A 20,568-nucleotide genomic window follows, 5' to 3' on the forward strand; every position below is an offset into this window, starting at 1 on the left:
TTGCTGCTGCACTGTGTATCTGAAAGTGAGGAACTATTTCTTCAGTATTAGGCTGATTTTGTCCTTCATAAGTGTATTTCTTGCCTCCTTCCCCCACTCTCCATGCAAGTGAAGAGTCTTCAGGCATTCCTGAAAGCAAACTGCCAGAAAAAAGGAATGTGGGGTTTACACCTCAATTTATGGTGATCGGAACAAAAGAAACATACCCAGCTCTAATGATCTGACAGGTAGAGATCACTTTGCAGCACTGGTCAATAGGACATTATGAATCTCGCCCATAGCTTAAAAAGCAATAAAAAACCACATATACGATCCCTTGATGTTATCAACTGCCCTACTACTGAATGGCATGCACTGAGAGGAGTATTTAACTGGATGTGGAATGCAGATGGCTATCCAAACGATCAAAACTGAAAGGGAAACTCAGCAGGAATTCAAGTACATTTTCTTTATACACCCCCTTTCCCATCCTTCCTACCATCAGTTACTCTTTTCTAAGATCTGGAAGCTCTCCCTAGCATCACAGTGTTCTCTAGGAAGTGATAAATTCTGCTGCCTTCCAAAACCACTCAAAACTAGGGCCTGTGACCTGCTTTGTTTCTCTGTCCTTCAACAAAAACCAGAAAACTAAAAGTTAAAATGGTTCCCACCAGCTCTGTTGACAGCACAAGCCAGTAATAGCCAGTTTAACCATGAATCAGAATCTCTGTCATCAGAAATTAAAAATACTCCAGTCACATACCCTGGTGCTTGATGGTGAAAAAGAGACGCATACATTTGTCACCAGAATCACTGTGGAAACCCTTCATCATGCACAAAGCACTGGAAAATTTCAGGCTGTTCTAACACCACATCCGTGGATGTGTCACATAAAGGAAAACAAGAATCTCACAAAAACAAGTATCAATCATTAATATTTTGTCCATTTCTAATGCAGATTTGGACAGCTGCCAAAGAGAAAGGGGAAGCATCTCTGAGGCTGCTGTATCTCAAAGTCCCACACAGAGAGTGATCATGTATGCTGACATGAGAGACAAAGTACATTGTGCTAGAGATAGGCCAGGGAGAGGATATTGCCTCGAAAAAGAAAACAGTTGGCTGGCTGAGACAAAGTCACACCAAAACACAACCTTGCCCCATACTTAAGAGTTGTCCATAGTTTTAGTTCAGCAAGACTTTTTAAAGGATTGTTTTGTCTTCCTTCACCATAGTACTAAAAGCATGGCTTCTAGTATGTGGATGAACTTTACCTCTAAACAAGAAAAAAAGTTTAAAATAGCAAGCCTTCTCTCTTTACCCATTTGTTATGGAATTAACGTTAGACTAGAAGCCAAACGCTGTTCTCTGACAAGCAGGAATACTTCCATTATTTTAAAAAGAGAAAGCAGAAAGTATGGGCAGAATTTGGTTGTATAGATTTATTGGGAGAAGAACCCTTTCTGGTTCAAGCTAATCTAAACACATATTTACATTCCAGATTAAAAAAAAACCAAACGGATTTTTTTTGGGTAAATCAAAAGCCTGAATTTCATTTCAGCAAAAAGATTAAATATTTTATTACTTGCTCTTCTACAAAGAAACACATTTATTATAAAATATTTAAAATATTTGTAATTTAAATTTATTTTAAATAAAGGTATTTAAAATAGCTTTCTTTTTAAGAAAACCAAAATCATAAGAAGGAACTTTATTTTTTTAAGATTAGGCCTAGAAGTTCTTCAGTTTTTTTACTGTGGTCTTTACTTTTGAGACCTGCAACAGAACCATAAGCTTTTTCTGGAAAAAACAAAAAAAAAAGGGGAAAAAAAAAAAAGCCTGTGAGTTGTAATAAAGCTTGTTACTACTTAAGATGGGAAAATGTGAGGCAAAATTGTATTTTGTCATGTATTTTTGAAGAAAATCAGCAGTAAAAAGTTCAAAGTTAAAATGATGGGAGGTGTTACTGATCTGTTGTACCCAGTAATTAGGTGTGTGTTGGGTGAATTTAGCGTGTATTTTATAAAACCAGAGACAAAAAAGAATAGGTGTTAGTAAAACATTGAGGATCAGAATTTATTCTTGATCTTAGCATGGACTTGCATGGTTAGGACATCAGAAACTTTCTAAGTGCTTCTCCAGTCAGCATAACAATTTTGTTCTTTGAAGCCAGGCAGCCTTTACTTACTAACCAAAGTGATCAATACTTTTAATTTTGAATTTCTCATGGACACAGTTAAGACCTGGGAAATTGCTGACAATCGTAACAGGCTGGAATTGCTGCATCATTTTAATGACACGCCGAGGGGTTTTGAATTATTTTATCTGTATGCAAACGGATTCTGTTTTCTGTGGATACTTTAGTTTTTAAAAATCTTGAGATTTTCAGCCACAGCTTTCCATATTTAAAAAATGCTGCCTCACAAAGTTATCTGGATCTGGGTTTCAGTTTAAGGGGAAAGGCTTCCAAATGTACAGCCTCCATATAGTTGCCTGAGACACGCAGATGTCAACACTAGCTAGAAAGCAATTCAGCAGAATGGTTATCTGATTCAGTAGCTGCCTACAGTCAGAATCTGGAATTAGGAGGCACGAATGTGTACAGCCAGCGTCATGTGAGAGATTCCCTAGGTATCCAAGACAGCTGCCCGTGAATGACAGCTACAACCACGGCCCAACACAGAGTCCAGCCCGGGTACATAAAACAGCCAGCGGCTAAGGCTGGAGAAGCTGGATCAACTCACACAGCAACAAATGCCTGAATGCAGACAGTGTAATTGAGCCCGAGGAGTTTACCATGGGCTGAACAGGTTTCTAGGTGCACTGAGTATTGACCTAACCTTCACTGGCTGCAGGGAATGCTTAGACACCTCATAGGTCAACACCTACACAGAAGCCTCTGCGTTTAGGCATCTTGATCTGAAGCTGAACACGACTCTGTCTTATGCCATTATGGCTTCCCCACCAGTGCTCTCAAAAGCATTATTCCTGGACTCAATCAGCCAGACGAAATGACAAAGTACACACATGTCCTCCTGATACAGTAAGACCATCTTGAGCTGGAAAGGAGGAAAAGGCATTATTAAGAATAATGGTACGTGTTGCTGAGGACAATGGTAATGACCCAGAGGTGAGCACTTCCACTGGGAGGAATTACTGAAGTTAAGACACAAGAATTCTCTCTTGGGGGTCATTTTTAGATAGTTTTTCCTATGGCTTGCACCTCACTTCTCTTACACCCATGACAAGATTTCTCTTTCTGCCCTTGAAACAGCACTGAATGCTGCCATCTCCATGGTGGTTCCTTGCCTAACAGCTATCTCAGGGCATTTCATGTAGAGATACAAGCTCCAAAGACTGAGCAGTTGTTTACAAGCATTAGGCAAGAGACACTCTCTAAGCAACTGAAATGGGGGAGGTGGGGGTCCATACCCAGAAGGAAAGGACACGGGTGGCTGCACAAGTTAACATCAACTACAGGGCAGCCCACGGGCTCAAGTATCAGCCTCAGGTCCTCAACAGAGCTTGTTCAGAGCTACAGTGCCACACAGAATTACAATCTCTCTCTTCATTGACCCCCAGCAGCACAGAGGCTGAAGATACCTCTCTGTGTAGCCCACACATCAAGAGCCTGCTGTGAAACGTAAGTGCCATGGGCGATGGTCATCTCCAGTATCATATGGACTTCTTATACAATTCTATTAAATGGAGCCTGGCACTGCAAGGGTATTGCACATTCAGGCCAAGTGGTTTGAGGGTTTGTAAATCAATCTGTCTTTCAACAGAAAATGGTGTTTAGAAACTAAAAAATCTAAAAGAAATGCTTGCTTCTCATAATGAAAATCTTAACTTAAAAAAATTACCAATTGATAAGGTGGTAAAGCTTTAACTTTCAATTTTGATTCTGAAATACAAAAGGCCATTACAGAAATCCTGGTTCGGGCAACTAACTACTGCTAACACAGTTCCACAGACCAAAGCTTACTTCCCACAAAGGCTGAGTTTCTCAACTGATTTCAATAACTAACTGGTACAGGCTTCCCCCCCATTTCCAGGCTCTTCCATATTTTTATAGCACTCAAATAATTCACGCTGAATTTTTGCTATGTGTAATGCTTCCTTTTTGCTGGTCTACTTTTCCCTTAGAAGGGACAAATAGGTCCCTAGATTTCCACATCTTCAATTACAGCTCACAAGACAAAGTTCTACTATTCTTAAATAAAGCAGAACTAATTCAAAGCAGTGTATCTAATTAATCAAAATAGCTAGCAGTGCAGTATTTAAAATAACTGAGGGCTGCCTGGATTATAGCAACATTATTAGCATGTGATTAATAAGCAGTTGAAGAATTACATTTGCTACACATTTGCTAAGTTATTTTATCTTGCTTTAAAGTGTGGTGGCAAAGTTTCAAGCCATAGTTAGGAGATTTGCTTTATTCGGTATTATGTTGTTAACCCCACCATCTGGTCAGACAGCTGAAGGAACTTAACCATATGTGGGGGGCATATTTCTCTCTTGGGAAATATTTGTCTTGTAGAATTATGCAATGGTTACCAGTTTCTATCTTATTACAGTAGGATCAAACAACCTGAGCTTGGTGGGCCTTGTATTTAGCTATTAATTTTGTAAGAAAATAAGATGGCACTTACTTGAGGACCAGGCTGACCCTGAAAAGAAACAAGAAAAACAAAAGATTATGGAAAGTTATGGCAAGGATTAACTCCTTAAATAGTAGAAAATAGTTACAGTACTCTCTAATAAGGAACTAATGAAACACACATACAATGTAACTGCCATGAAGTCAGATTTTGGACTCTTTAAGTTGATATTGAATTTGAATGTTTTAATTCAAACTGATGAACTTTCTTGCAACTAACTGATTCTAGAAGTAAATTACAATAACATATCGAAATGATATTTGAGAAACTTCTTATTTTAGATAGTCATAACAATTTGGAAATGATAGTAAGACCTAACTGACAGTCCTCAAGTGAGAAAGAAGCCAGAGGTGCTGAGCTGATTCAGAAGCAGGTACTATGGGTTTTCTCACTTTCCTTTCTCTATTATGGCTCACCTCCATGTTTCAAGGAAATGCTAATTATATACTCTCAATGCTCATTAAATGAACAAAGTCTCAAAACTGGAGGAACACACTGCTGGACAAACACTAGTCTTTTTGCCATTGCTGCAGGCACCACAGTTTTAAGCAAGTATAAACCAGTATTTAAACCAGCAATTGTGAAACGTTTGAGCTGAACCTTTGTCAGTTGGTCCAAGACGACAGCTGATACATTTCCTCTCTCTTATTTATCAACATCCCCTTTAGATCACCCCTGGACAAGTGGAGAGGCACCCTTTGCATGCTGAGGAACTGCATCTCTTGTTGCTGCAAGCCCTTACACAGCAGACTTCCTATCCCTAATTTGCCTAGCCCAAAAAAGCCACTACAAGTCATGAGTTATTTCAGACCCCCTAATAGAAATTATTTGCATGAAGCAGAATTATTTTAGCAAACGATACAGTAGCTGTGACTATAAACAACATGACCCAGACAATCAGCTCCCACTGCAAGGGAAAAATAATTACGTATTTCTCCCTGGAAAACGAGAATTCCTTTAAACTCCTAGGTCTAGCTTAGCTTCTGGTGTTTTATGACAATTAAAATAATACTTCACTTAAACTGAAAATATGTTTCCTTTTGTTGACAGAAACCAAGCATGGAGCCTTCTTTTAAATCTTATAAAACCTCTTCACTTTATCTAGGAGGTACTTCTACAGAGACTTGAAACTGTTCTGTCTGAACATCAGGAAACACTTTTTTTAGTGTTAATCAAGCAGAGGAACATGGGAGATTGTGGAGTTTCCATTCCTGAAGATATTCAAAAACCATCTGGACATGATCCTGGGCAAGCTGCTCGGGATAGCTCTCCTTGAGCAGAGAGGTTACACCAGATGACCTCCAGAGGTCCCTTCCAACTTCAACTGCCCTGTGATTCTGTGTGATTTTAGAGGAGGTGGGGGGCAAAAGCATTTCAATTGGGAACAATTATCAACAAGAAAAGCAGATGGAGAAATGCTTTTATAGTAACTAATAGAACTTTATGTGCTGATTAAAAACCAGGGGAAAAAAGGTATCTAAATTCAAAGGAAGGTTTTAAATTTTTTTTTCTAAAATGTAAGGAATTGTGTTACAGAGGAATAATGGTAAAGTACAGAATTATTGTGGCTAGCTAATCTTTACACTGAGTGTAGCCTAAAGCATTCCTTGTTGTGGATGCTGCAGTTTTCTATTCGTTCCTTAGAAAAAACTGCACCATAGAGGTTATACAAAAAATAAATTACTGGCTGAGGTTTGTCAGTTCAAATATCAAGTAAAACTTTCTGAGTTGGTGAGCTCTATGAAGTTACACATCACACTGGGTTAATGAATATGATTGGGACTCCTTAGCACTCAGACTTCCCCTCAATCTTCCCCTCACAGCAGGTTTTAAGCTATTATATGCTATACCTGATCTTAAAATCATCAGGAATTGCTTACTGATGCAGTACTGGGCAGACAGTGCAATGAAATTGTATAAATTATCTAAACTGAGGCCTATGCCTGCAAGCTTTATACATAAAATTCACAATACATTTGGTCACAAGAATATCTGAAGTTGCTATACATTTTCACCTCATCATTAAAGGCTGTCTCCAAAGTATATATATTAAAAAAGCCAAAACTGTGTATATATTAAAAAAGCCAAAGGTCTGAAATTACCAAAATGTTTCAATAAAGAGTTGATTTAAAGCAATGGAAAGCAAATAAAGAGAATATATGCATATATATTTTAACAAAGAGATTTGAAAATTGACTTTTTTCCTTCATCTGGACATACAGGCTGCTAAGTGACCCCATGGTACATGCTATATGTACGATACAAGAGACGTATACATACACGTAATACAAACATATCCTGAATTGAATGTGAGGATGGGAATCATGCTCCCATGAAAGTGTTTTGTACTCTCAATCTCAACAGCATCACTACTTTGCCTCGCTGTTACTGAGCATTTATAATTACTCTTCTTTCATGTCTTCAATACAGAAAACCGCTGGAAAATGAATTTTTATAGGACAATAGTTTTTCATGTAGACAGAAAACTCTTAAGAGATATTGGGGAATATAATAGCTGCATTACTCTTAGTTTATACATGCTGCCAATATTACAATTATCCTGCATTTAGCTATAAATGCAGATGCTGAATACAAAAGTACTCATAGCAGGATTATTTTACCCCTTGGCTATTAGCTCCTTTGGCATGGAAGGAAATTTGCATTAGCGAAGTTAATTATTTTCTGGTTTCTACAATGGTTCCCAATCCTTCAATATTTCTTCTTATCTACTCCTTGCCCTACTATCCACTGCAGTTACAGTAAAATTTTCCCTTCTCACAAGTGATCCAGTAAGTGACACTACCCAGAGGATGCAGCAAGCACTGAATTACGGAACTCATCAGATGTTCTTATAAAGATATGCAGAAAAGCATAACAACACTGCCATTTTTAATTGTAAGGGGTTACTGTCACACAACAGCAATTCAAAGTGTGAGACACAAAAAGGGGCTGTTAATTTTGCCCTCTCTCATTTTTGCATGTTGTGAAAGGGTCAGGAATAAAGCTCCTTGAGTTACTTTGGTGTTCATTAAAAAACCCTCTAACATGAATTCAATTGGATACTATAACTCGTTTGAGCAAGCTCAATCTCAATTTCTCTGCTTGTGTTCCCAAAATGGCCCCAGGACTGATGAAATCAGTCTGGTTCATTGCTGCATAAATCGCCCCCAGTTCATGTTACTTGTGGATTAAAATGTTTTAGCTGTAAGTCTTTCTCTAAATTTTAGATAACCAACAGGGAGAAAATACTGTTCAAGACTGAAAAGTCAGCATTACTCTGATTTTTGTCTAATGAACATCTCTTTATTCAAATCTGTTATATACTCTAAAACCGATTCACTAGCTACCAACTAATTGCTGTCTTTGCACGCATTTAAGGATCAGTCCCAACACCACTGACTGATCAGGTGCATTTTGATGGCTGCTGCTTTGGACCTCTGGATCATTGCTCATGTACTTGATTATCCAAACTGAAAGCTGCTTTTTATTTTATTTATTTTAAATCCAAATTACTACAGTGGGTATAGCTGCATAACATGCCACGGTTTCAGTAAAATCTCCAGAACAATTTTCCCTCCTATATTCCTATTTACTAGCTTAATACACTATTTTGAGGTAAACAAAGGGGTTTGGCAACCTAGTCTAATTGCCATGATGAAAGGTCTTGTACTGTTGTTAGTTAAACCCTTCCTAGCAACTGAACCTATATAAATATATATATATATATATATAAGTGATATTAAATGATATTAAAACAAACAAAAAATATCCATGGTGTAACTGAAGTCAACAGGTAAGTTATCAACCCCCTAAAAGAGATTAAAGAAAAAGCCTATTGACTGCATGCTGCGAACTTCACAGACAAGCTACTTAACAGTAGAAAGAAACCTCAAGGAGCACAGGAAAGAAAGAGAAGAAAATGAAAGTTGACACTGCAAGTTAACAAGTTGAGCTTGCAAAGGAAATGGGGCTTGTAGTAAGTAAAAGGATAGAAAAGAAAATAGGTATCCAGGGTATCAGTGAAAAGGGGTGCCATGGGAAGGGAGAAAAGAGAGGGAGCAAAAGGAATATAAGGAACATGAGAAAGTGCCAAAACTGGATTTTCACACCTTTGCAATGGTGTTAATCTTTAAAGAGCTGGGAACATAAACTTCCAGGCTCATACATCCAAACATAAAGCTATATAAATATACACACAAGTACAAATGCATTGCATAAAATTAAAGGTTGTTTCTAAACTTAATTCAAGCAGGATATCCCTAAAGATTATCTGGAATATCATACAAATGCATTTATTATGAGACGTGAGGCCGTTCAGATTTAATCAGCCAACAAAATCCAGGCACAGAAATTAAAACACAAAAATTAAGAATTTGTGGAGGAAGGAAAGCAGCAAGAGTCACAGAAATGTAGCCAGAAGTGATATCCTGCTGTTTGAAAGGTACCACCAAACTATCCTTGGACAGAGCACCCAAGGAGGAACATCTGTCTTCCAATCTAATTCAGACAGAAAATGATAAGGAAACAGGAGGAGCAGAGCTGACCTCCATTTCCTTGCGTAGGCACAAAAGACTGAAGTGGCTTTTCAGCAACCTGTTAAAAATCCACGCTACTGGAGTTGAACTAAGTTATGCTGAAGGAAGCCAGTATTTGATTATATGTCAGCATATTTAAAAAAGTAAAGAGGGTAATATGTGAAAGACCTAAATTACACTGGTTTTGAACAAATCACCTACCAGCTTTCCATCCATACCAATCGGACCCTGGGATAATCAAAAGTCAAAACAAAATGGAACAGTTAAATCAGAGGAACACTGAAGATGAGGGGAAAAAAAAACAGACTTGAGGAATACTGTGGACTTCAGAAGATGTGTAACTCTATATCAGCAGCTAAATGCAGTATCTTAAAGATACTTTGAGAATGAAGGCACAGAAAAGAAACAACAAAAGAAGCAGACCTAAGACAGGATTAATAAAAACAGCATGGTGGGAAGTAGCCAAGCAATAGCTGGTGTTTAACAAAAGACAGGTTGAACATGCAATGAAGGAGTTGTTAGTCTGGCAAATCACAGTGATCCAAAATAACCAAACATATGAAATAATGCATCTTGCTTGTGTATTTTTCTTTAAAACAGCTACTTACTTAGCCTATTTATTTATGTGGTTGCAACATAAAATCTTTTAACTAATCTGTATTTAAATTAACATTATAGAAATGATTATTAATAAGAAACTTTAGCTCAGGCAGGTCACAGGGGTACTAAAGATTTCCACCCACACTTTGTCTAAGAAGTCTTGTGCCTTACTCTGCTTTTTTTCCCTTGGGGAACATGGAATTTTCCTCACTAGTACTTTGCAAGTTACTTATTTCCTTCAGAGTGCAGAAGTTGGTTGCAGTCATATGAATGCAAATTATACAAAGGATTTAAAGTGGATGTATGCTGTTGTAACTGAGTGATTGGTCTTGTATCAACTGCCTGTTTAGGTGATCAGAGGAGAGAGAAGAGAGCTAAAGGAAGTTGGATTAATTTTAAATGTCATGTTTATTTGCTATGTCTTCTGACAGTGAGCAGTCAGATTAACTTTCATTGACAATGGAATAAGAGCAGGAAGAGTAGTTTCTTTCTGCCATTAAATTAATGTTTTAGGCTGAAATTGTGAGCTCTCAGGTATTTGCCCTATGCAAACGGGACACTACTTTGTGTCTGCTGAAGAGAAGCTTTCTCTTAAATAAATCCAGACTTTCCCCTGGAGCTTCACAGGCACCTCTCTCCAGTCTGCCTCTCCTAAGCATATGGGTCCCTAGGGCTGACTGCTCACACTCCTACATTTGGATCACTGCTGCTAAGACAGCACATAACATATTTGCTGGCTTTAAGTTCACCTATTTTATCCTTGCTGCATTTAGCCCCCTTCCTAAGCACTACTTTGGCTCGTGAGCTAACAATCAGCGTAGAAGTCTAGTCTAAATCAGGTGTGCAGGAGTTCTGGGGACTCCTTCATCCAGGAGTGTATATTCATACCTTCTGCATCATTACTGATATGTACTACATATAGGTAGACATGTATTGAGCTAGTTCAACAAGCTATTGAGAAAGTAATAAGCACTATGAAAAACTGCTGCCACATCACCTAGTGAGTTCCCTAGGTATCTGTCTTCTCCCACCCTAGATCCTGGACTATGCCAAAAATTCCAGACATACTTAACATGAACAAGGGCGTCAGTTGGATGCACACATTGTCAAGCTCATTATTTTTGGTACAGTATTGGCTTTTTAAGAAGCCTGTGCACTAACCTACTTGTCAGATCCAATAACTAGTTACTGTGTCTGGGAAGCCCTGTGGGAATAAAATGCCTTACCTCACTTTCCCGCCAGCCCTTACTGTGGTTTCCTGTCACATCATGAGTAGATGACATGCTGCGAGTGTAAAACGGGTCATCAGTATCTTGGCTGTCTGCATGACCACCACCTTATTCATGTGCTGACAGCCTAGGAAAGTTTGTGACTCTTGGGATGACCTACAGTATCTTTCAAATGTTATCTCTGAACAGTCCTTCCCTGGTAGCAAGGAAGAAGAAAGTAACACTGTCCAATGCATTAAAATGGTACAGCTTCTATTATTATGTTTCCTCTGTGCCTCTTGATTCCACACATGCGGCACACATAAAGCACTCAGTATTTTTCTCAAAATTATTTCGCAAATTTCTAAATATGGTTCTATACACCCCAAAAATTAAGGCATTTCCAAGTTATTAGTTATCCCAGATTTTTTCTAGCACTGGGTACTACAGGATATTTACCTAGTAATATTTACACACACAGTCTGCTGCAGGTACAAAAATGAAGGCTGAGCTGAACTCTGGTTATGAGTAACTCTGCTTCTCAAAAACAAGGTAGAGATACTACCAGTTAAAACACTCAACAGTGAGGTCATGGTAAGTATATAAAGTTCCCCACAGGGCTTTGTGGAACAGCAGCTAAGTTTAACTGTTAGGTTCGCTGCAAGCTTAGCCCAACAGATTTAATTATTCTTATGATGAATGAATACAGAAAATAATTATGCAAGTATTTGTAGAAGGAAGATTATGGGGTTAAACTGGCTTAGAGGGACCAATCAACAGCTCTTGCACCTCTATCAGTGCTTGTATTGTGAGCATAAGCACTGTTTTTAGGGAATGTTTCTTTATCATAGGAAAAAAAGGCTGTTTGGGCTCCCTTACAATGACAGGTATTTTAAAACTACTATTGAAGTTTTGCCACTGTTTATCCATGCTACACAGCTCTTGTCCTTGAATTAAAGAACTATATGCAGCATCTCGAAGAGTCTCTTAAAGAAGAAACAGAAAATTCCAGTTGGCTGTGGAGAAGCATCTGCTTCTCTACAGGAATGTAAATAATAGGGATTTCTCCCATGACTCCATTTGTATCAGGGTTACTTGGTCTGAAGTCTCAAAATCTCTTCTGGGATTTGCGTTGTAGAGTAGAGGAAAAAGGCAAAACTGGCTTGAGTCACACTGCCTTCCAGAAAAAAAAATACGGTGAAACAGAATATTATTCCTTCATTATAAAAATACTGACTCTTTAACAGCCAAACATGGCAATTTCCTTCTTTCCTCAATTACTAGTGTTAGAGAGAAAAAGCACTTTTTAAAAGTGGAAAAGATGAGAATCTCCACAACAAATACAGGCCGGATGAGAAAGATAAGCTGAAATAGTACATGAGGTTGTTTCAGGAGAAAAATCCTATATATGACAATATTTTTTGAAATTCATGACATGATTGCACTGGAAGCCTCACGGAACACTCCAAGTAATTTTCTTTTGAGATAGGGACAGTTTAATTTTTTCATTCATTTTTAGAGAAAGAATTCAAGTGATAGTCTTAAACTTGAATGTCTTCAGAGCTGTGCTATGTAGATCGACCTACTTTCTGCTGTGTTCTATAAAATAATGGCCACTACAGATTAGAAAGTAATTTTTGACAAGAAGTACCAAATACATGGTCTTCCCTACCACAATCCCTGTAATGCAGTTTAGAAAATGAGACAAGACAATGAATTATGAAGACGAACTGGATGAGTAGGTTTAGAGAACACATGTACCCTAAATATTTTTTCATTTACTGTAGATACTAGAGATGGTATTGAAAACATTCCTTCTGGACTGTGCATTTCCCCTTTAGGTCTCCACTTCCACTTTTAAATGTATGCTATGGCTGGATGTAGCAAGTCTGTCTGGAACAGAGCTCAATTTCTTTTCAGTAGCTCCTGTGGGGCTGTGTTTTGTATTTCTGCTGCAAACAGTGTTGATAATATGGAGATGTTTCAGTGGCTGCTGAGCAGTGCTTACGCAGCATCAGGGCCTTTTCTGCCTCTCAGCCCGCCCCACCAGCGAGGGGACTGGGGGCGCACAAGGAGCTGGAAGGGGACACAGCTGAGACAGCTGATCCCAACTGATCCAAGGGATATTCCATACCACACAGCATCATGTTCAGCATATAGAGATGAAGGAAGAAAAAGGAAGGAAGCTTACATTCAGAGTGATGGCCTTTGTCTTCCCAGACAACCATTAGGTGTGCTGGAGCTGTGCTCTCCTGGAGGTGGCAGAACACCTGTCTCCCCATGGGAAGCATTGAGTTAATTCCTTTCTTTGCTTGGCTTGTGTGCACAGTTTGTGTGCGCAGCACTACTCAACTGTCCTTACCTGAACCTAGGGGGTTTCTAACTTTTAGCCTTCCAACTCTCTCCCCCATTCCACTAGGGGAGTGTGAGTGAGCAGCTATTTGGGGCTGAGTTGCCAGCTGGGTTTAAACCATGACACTGGATATTTACTTACACTATTACATAACTTTTTTTTTTTTTCCAGAATCCTCAGAAGCTGTTTGTACAGTAGATTTCTTCTTTTCCAAATAGCACCCAACTATTTACTTAGCACTTAACTACCTGGGTAACAACCCTATACTGGACAGAGACAACACATGAAGAGTTAGGAGAGGATGAGTGCCATTTCAGTCTGGTTTTGCACAAAGCAGCTTCCACTCCTCAAGAATGATGGAAACAGAATTTCCCTCAAAGAAAAATACTTTTAACCAGATTTTCAATGCTTCACAAAATCAGTTGCTTTCCATTTAAGCAATATCTTTGTACATATGTGTTACTCAGCAGGTAACTATTTTAAGGATTTTAGGGGTTATTCTTAGAAAGTGACTACGTAAGCAAGGGCACCAGAAACCTTCGGAGAGTTTCTGTCAAATAGATGGTAAATATTATTACTTCAGGTAGCTTTAAGGTGATAATAATTTCTTCAGAAATTTCTCACTGAAAAGCAAAGATAAGAAAAGATGTCACGTGTTGAAATTTACTGTGTGATAAAAGAATCCTCCAAAGAAAGAAAAAGAAGAAGGTATAGATTATCTTCTTACTCTTAACTTCTCCACTCATACTTCAGTGATCTTTTTCAATTAAGGAATACTCATCAGAACACTGAGTTGTGAACCAGGACATATAACAAACAGAAAACAGATATTTTTCCTTCTTTGTAAGGTGAAAAACCACACCCTATGTAAAGGAAGAGGGTTTTTTGTTTGATTTGTTTGGTTTGGTTTGTTTCTTTCAGAAAGCAGAAACTCTTATCCTGACAAAATTATGTGACTTAATTATTCCACATTTATAAACAATCTACCATAAATTTGATTGTTAGGTTGTTACCTGCAGCTGCCTGAAAATCTCTTATGTTAATACACATACAACTGGACATTCAGGAGAAAGCACAAATCAGCTTCACAGCAGCTTTATAAGCTGCATGCCAGTTACTATGTCAGACTGAGCTTAAAAATACCTATGTGGAGGAAGAAAAAAAAGAAAAAAAATCTGTCTCAAACTGCAGGTTCACACATCATCCCCATTAAGTTCTGGTGAGGTGAAAGATGACACATTATCTTTTCAAAACACCTATTTTAGCTTTAGACTGATAGAAGTCAGAAAACCCACCACTGTCAGGTTTCCTCACTATGATACCATTAAAATAATGACTTTCTTTCTTTCTTTCATTAAATGATGGATTTCTTTCTTTTTCTCCTCTTTGTTTAATTACAGGTTTATCAAGTCTGACTTTATTAGATAATATAGTATTCCTAGCAAGTCTGATGAGATTTCTTCTTAGTGAAGTTTTGCTTTAGAGCTTATATGAACAGTGAGCATGATAAGATCAACAAGCTAAATTTCTCCTACTGATGAAACATTATTGGTTCTTTTTCAATGACTGAAAATGATTGCTGTTAAGATCAATGGGAGACAACAGCCCAGGTACAGAAGTCACTTGTTCCACGTTTGGGAGAAGAAAAGTGCACTAAATCAACCTGCAACAAGTGTCTCAGGCCAGCAATCAGGATATTATAGAAAAAATCCCCAACCAAACCAAAAACAAATAATCCAGATTGGGCAGGAGAAAACTTTACTGTAAAAAAAAAAAGGCTCAAAGAGTTCAAGAAAGATGAACTGAGCCTCTCTAAAGCCTCTTTACTGCAAAAAGCAAAATTACTGACAATGACAAATGAAGCACTACAAGGCTCTTTTAAAAAAGTCAATTTCAGAGTTTCCTGAGTTCTACCCTCAAGCAATTTGTACCAGTTACTACTTGAGACATAAACTTCAGCTAGATGGATCATCACCTGGAGACTGCAAAGTCTAACTGTGTTCTGAGGTAGAGATGTAGAGGTTTAAATGAAATGGGTTTCTTTAAAAACAAAATTGACAGTGCTGTTAGGCTGCTTAATTTTCTTGACCAGAAACTTATGTACCCCATCTTAACTGCTAGAGACTTTATCACCTTCAACCTTCAGAACCATCTTTCCTAGACTCATTCAAACCACTGGTGCAGAATTAATCATTCGAGATCTGAACTACAACCCCTCCCCAAAACACCTCACTGATATCATTTTCATGGAATGGCTTTCTTAATAGCTTGCTAGAATTATCCTGTAATCCCAGGCATCTCTCACATGTTTGCAAGCCATGTATTAATTCTCTCATAAGAAAATTCCTACAAGATTATCAAACCAGCAAGTTTCTCAAAGCATACAGTGGAAGCAGAGAAGAGTCTTAAAAGCCACATCCTGATAAAATCTGGAGAGTGATGAATTGCAGCACCATGATTAAGGCTCCATCAGCCAGAAAAGTTACCCCATGCCTAAACTAGGTTTTCAGTATTGAGTCCAGTTCCTGAACATAAAGGTAATCAGAAGTTATTCAAATTTATATTTTAATCCACCTGTCAAGTGCAGTGCCTTCAGTACAGAAAAATATGCAGCATGCACATGCAAAGCAATAAGCCAATGTTAACAGTTACCTGCTGAACAAAAGTGGCAACAGTCTTACACCTTTTGTTGTTACAGAAAAGAAAATGTTTGTGTTTTTCCATACTTATTAGTTACTTCGAATTTCAAGAAACAAAAGGACACATGACCTGAAGCTATGAATTTCACTAAATGGTTCTAGTGGCCATATTAACCTAAATTAGATGATGAAAATTATCAATAGTGGAATAAGATGGAAGATGAGGAACAGTTTTAAATATTCCAAAATAAGCAAGAAGTGCCAGGTACAATTTCCAAAACTTTTTCTTGGAACAACATCACTCTATATTGCAAGACTCTTAGCTGGGAGCCCTACTTGCAGTCTGAATACTCTTAATAGCTCCTTTACATTATAAGATGGACTGGTTATGTCTAGAAGTAAGCAATTTAAGGAAGAAAAAATTGTTCAGAGTTTGGCTATTCAGGGAGTGGCTGAACTACGAAAAAGCTCTGCATATGGTAACAATAAGGGAGTACAAAGAGTTCTGTGCAAGAAAAATTATAGTCACAGCTTTACAAAAGCATATTTCACAGCTGAAAAATAATTGCCAAGATACTTTTTATTTTTATAGTTTATGCAGGAAATCTGAAAGGCAGTTTCTTGTGGTGCAGATGCATTTTTTGAGTATCTGAGCACTATGACTGCTCTTGCTGCTGAAATATGTATGTAAGAAAAAACCATGAGAAAGAGATGGACAGATCCAAGTCGGAAGGAACCTTCTCAAAGACTCTGGGTAGACATCCTTCTGTTTATCATGGCCAACACTGCATACATTGCAAATATATATGTAAAAAAAGGGCCCTGTATGACTGTGAATCCCAAACTGTGGAGTACCTCTGTTGTCTTCATACATCAGACTAGCAAGAAGATTATTCCCAGACAGTTTTCCTCCTTGTAGCCTGTGCCTCTTACTAGCATCTACTACATCTGTACAGTCATATTTGTATGACAAATTAGTGGAGAGGGAAACTACTGTTGACCCCAGAAAGAGTAAGAGCAACATAGTTGAAGTTCTGGTAAAGAATGGAGCGAAAATGTTTCACCATAGCCCATTAAAACAGTCAGTCTTGTGAAGTTTTGCAGAACTACGTGTTTCTGTAAAAATACTTGGTTATGCTACTGAATTCCAGCATAGCTTAACAAGTACTTGAACATGGAAAACATACAGACCAGAGAGAAAACTCCTAGTACATTCTACCTAAAACTTCTCTTTTCACCCAAAGAAATTGAAACTCCTGTATCTGTAAATAGAAAGCACATGGCTAATTCATCAATGCCAACATCACCGGGTGATTATATTTGATGTGGTTGGTGCCGTGTTGATGAGAAAACAATAAACTGTGAAAAATGTCACTTCTCAAAAATTAGCTGGCTAGCATTCAGTAGGAGATAGATTGTTGTAACAGCTGTGGCATGATGACTTTGATGAATTTGATTTTTGTTCTTCTGGGATAATTCTGAAGAATCTGTCTCCTCACACCACCATGGAAGCAAATCCATTTGCTCACTGAGACTCTGTTAAAGAACAATCTTTCTTATTACCTGTGTTTTGATGGCTTTACAGAATGTGGGGGAAAAAAAAAAATCCATTTCACTTCTTTCCATCAACCTGATTTTTGGCTTCTATAGATCTTTTTTTTTTAGGGGAAGTAAGGTCTATTACAGAAAAATGAAACTATAGTGGGTATATAACACAGTATTATATGAATGTAACCTTCAGAGACCAATTTTTTCACCTTCCCTCAGGGGAAACATCAGCTTTGGAAAATTGACAAACTCAGGAGCAGGAACATAAAATGATTTTTGCTCCATTAGGATAAAAGAATCCTGCCATCATGCTCCTTTTATCTGCCTGTAGAGGCAAATATTCTGAATGAGTCTCCCAGGGAATTAAGAAAAAATAGAGCTGCCATAGAGATACTTCTGGTTTTGAGTTGCAATGAAGAACATCAACCAGAGTGGATACATCTCCATAAAAGAGAACAGTTACAACAAAGGGTTTAAAAGAGAACAAAACTAAGAGCCAAGGTACTGAAGCATTTATAAATAAACACCCCAATCTCTTTCAACTATCATGAGGTTGAAGAAAGCTTTGTTTGAAGAATTCCAGGACAAGGAAAAGAAGCTTGTGCAGATACACGACATTAAACTCCAAAGCAGGTGCTTTCAGCTGCCATATGCCATCAGATACTGGAACATAAAATTTTGTACATGCATGTCCATTCAGATACTTCTGTCATGTACCTATCAGATTTAAAGGGCAAAAATATGCATGCAGTTAGTGTAAAGACACTCCTGTTGTTCTAAACACACAATAGCCTAAATAACTTCTTAGTGGGATGGTGCTGTACATAACTATGCCGCCTCCAAAGTGAGTGGACCCAGTAAATTCCCAAAAACCACAAAGCATCATGGAAAAAAACATAGGAAGCACACTTACAAAGATTATTTCAATCACAGAAATAAAGCAGAATTCAGGGATGCAATACAACTTTTTTCACTCTTTCTTCCTGAAACACTTCCGTATATATTTTTTAATGATGCACCACTTGTTCTATTTCCCCAATTTAACAAGGAAAGAGGGATGTAGCAACGAAAAGAATTTGTATTTCAAGAAAAGATGGCCGGTTCTTGAAAAAAAAAATTCAGGCAAATCACGATCAGTTTCCATAAGGAACTTCTATTACTGTGATTTCGAAAACAAGATCATTAAGAGCTTGTGAAATGCTCAGCCAGGCATACAGCATCTTTATTTCCAAGTCTGTGCTTTTACTAGATATATTAACTGGGGAGCTGCACAGTACTTCACTTACCATCTTAATACCCTGTCCCATCAATTTAAGACCTCTGTCCTAATGGTCTGTCACACAAACACCGGACTACTTTGATTCTGAATTCCCTTTAAATTCCAAGTACAGCCAGTGCCTCCTTGCATGAAGAGAAATCCTTCTTTCTTCCCTGACAACTGCTGCACAGAAACAAGTAAATTTGACCAACAAAACTAATCAAGGATGCAAAAGTTACTGAAATCTGACCTACAACAGAACATGGGCCACCCCTCCAGCCAAGAAAACTTGAAAATCCAAATATGTTATACCTGTGTCTTTTAGAGCCATACTCCAGCAAATCATGCACTCCTCTTGGCTACTTCCTGATTTCAGTCAAATTATACAAGTTAAATTGAAGTCCACCAGAGCTGAACACATGAATTCAAAGGCAGAACACAGTTCAGTGCAACAACTTAAAATCTCCAAGCATTTACCAAACTCATTAGTTCATTTAATCTCAAACTCTCTAGACTGTTCTTTTAAATTTTTTGGACCCACACATGAATACCTCAAAATAAAACATTTTCATTACTTTCTTCTGACATAACTGGTTTTCAAGATTATAAAACGATTTTTGCAGAAGCTGGTGACAGCATGAAGAAGAAAAATAAGTGGTTCTTTGCCTTCCCATCTAGGGAGAAAAAATTTGGATGTGATGGTAATACCAGATTACACTTAACATACCCTAAGGGCAGAGACCTAAAATGAGAGATCTCCTATCGTATTCAGAGTGGATTAGAAAAAATCAGGATAATTGATTCACACAGCTGGAAGTGGAAATGTTGAGGTCATTTTCTCTTTGGAGAATGGCTAATCAGAGTACCTGAATGAAAACCACAGGCCTGACTCGTGTCTTTTTCCTGTTAAAAAAAGGAAGCTACAATTGCACTTTCTCAATGACTAGGAATGCAAATACTACATTATGCATAACAAAAGTTATTGAACTGCTGTATGCTGCTCTTGATTCTTTTGGAGTACTTTCTTTCAATGTTCACTCTCACCCATGGAAAACTCTACCATTATTAATATCACCCTATGAAACTAACCGCAAGTGGCAAACTAAGATCATTCCGACTGCTGGAATCCACAACCTCAGTGTATATATCTAATATGACTGAACTAAAATATGAAATTGAATGTAAGCTTAAGTCCAGTATAGTGACACAACTCCTGTTTCATAAAAATCTGCGCACTGAGGAGTAGAAAAATCTACCCTTAAAACTTGGCTTATCTTAGTTGCAATGTGTAAATGTTAGATGTGTAAAATGAAGAACGGTCACAGAAAAAATAGTATAACTTTTGAAAACTTCCAAATTTTTTCTAGGTTTATTCACTTGCTAGAATGTCAGCCTTCCAAGAGCAGTTTATTTCCATTAGAGTATCATGGAAAGAAACTGATTTCTACATCAAAAAACTTTTCAACTCATGAGTACTCATGCACATGGATGGCTTTTCATGAGTCAAAGCAGCAAAGAACAAAATTTCTCTTATTTACACCAGGAATAGCTACCATGAACATGTACAAAATAATCCAAAAAGAGTTTTTAACTCAATGGTTCTCTGTTAGATTATCAGTACTTTTTAGATCTCAATACTAGCAAAACCAATAAATGTTAAGTGCTTTAGCTTAAACTGGGCAGGCAGGGAGAGGGAACCAACAACAACAAAAAAACCCCCAAAACAAACAAACAAACAAACCCCAAAACAAAACCAAAAAAACCAACCACCCCTCCCCCCCCCAAAAAAA

The 20,568-nt window shown here is 37.8% G+C and overlaps 1 protein-coding gene across 22 annotated transcripts in view; it reads right to left on the reverse strand.

Annotated features, from left to right (window-relative positions):
* Nucleotides 1-20,568, reverse strand: part of COL25A1 (collagen type XXV alpha 1 chain) — a 304,370-nt gene that overhangs the window by 117,237 nt on the left and 166,565 nt on the right. For 14 of the 22 annotated variants that reach the window (XM_048302914.1, XM_048302924.1, XM_048302921.1 and 11 more), the window contains 2 exons: nucleotides 9,374-9,400; nucleotides 4,629-4,646 (listed from right to left, as the gene is read on the reverse strand). In XM_048302914.1, the coding sequence (XP_048158871.1) occupies nucleotides 4,629-4,646; nucleotides 9,374-9,400 (45 nt within the window). The remainder of the gene's footprint in view (nucleotides 1-4,628; nucleotides 4,647-9,373; nucleotides 9,401-20,568) is intronic. The other 8 variants (XM_048302930.1, XM_048302929.1, XM_048302928.1 and 5 more) reach the window with 1 other exon arrangement.

The sequence above is a fragment of the Corvus hawaiiensis genome, chromosome 5, assembly GCF_020740725.1.
Source record: "Corvus hawaiiensis isolate bCorHaw1 chromosome 5, bCorHaw1.pri.cur, whole genome shotgun sequence".
Lineage (NCBI taxonomy): Eukaryota > Metazoa > Chordata > Aves > Passeriformes > Corvidae > Corvus > Corvus hawaiiensis.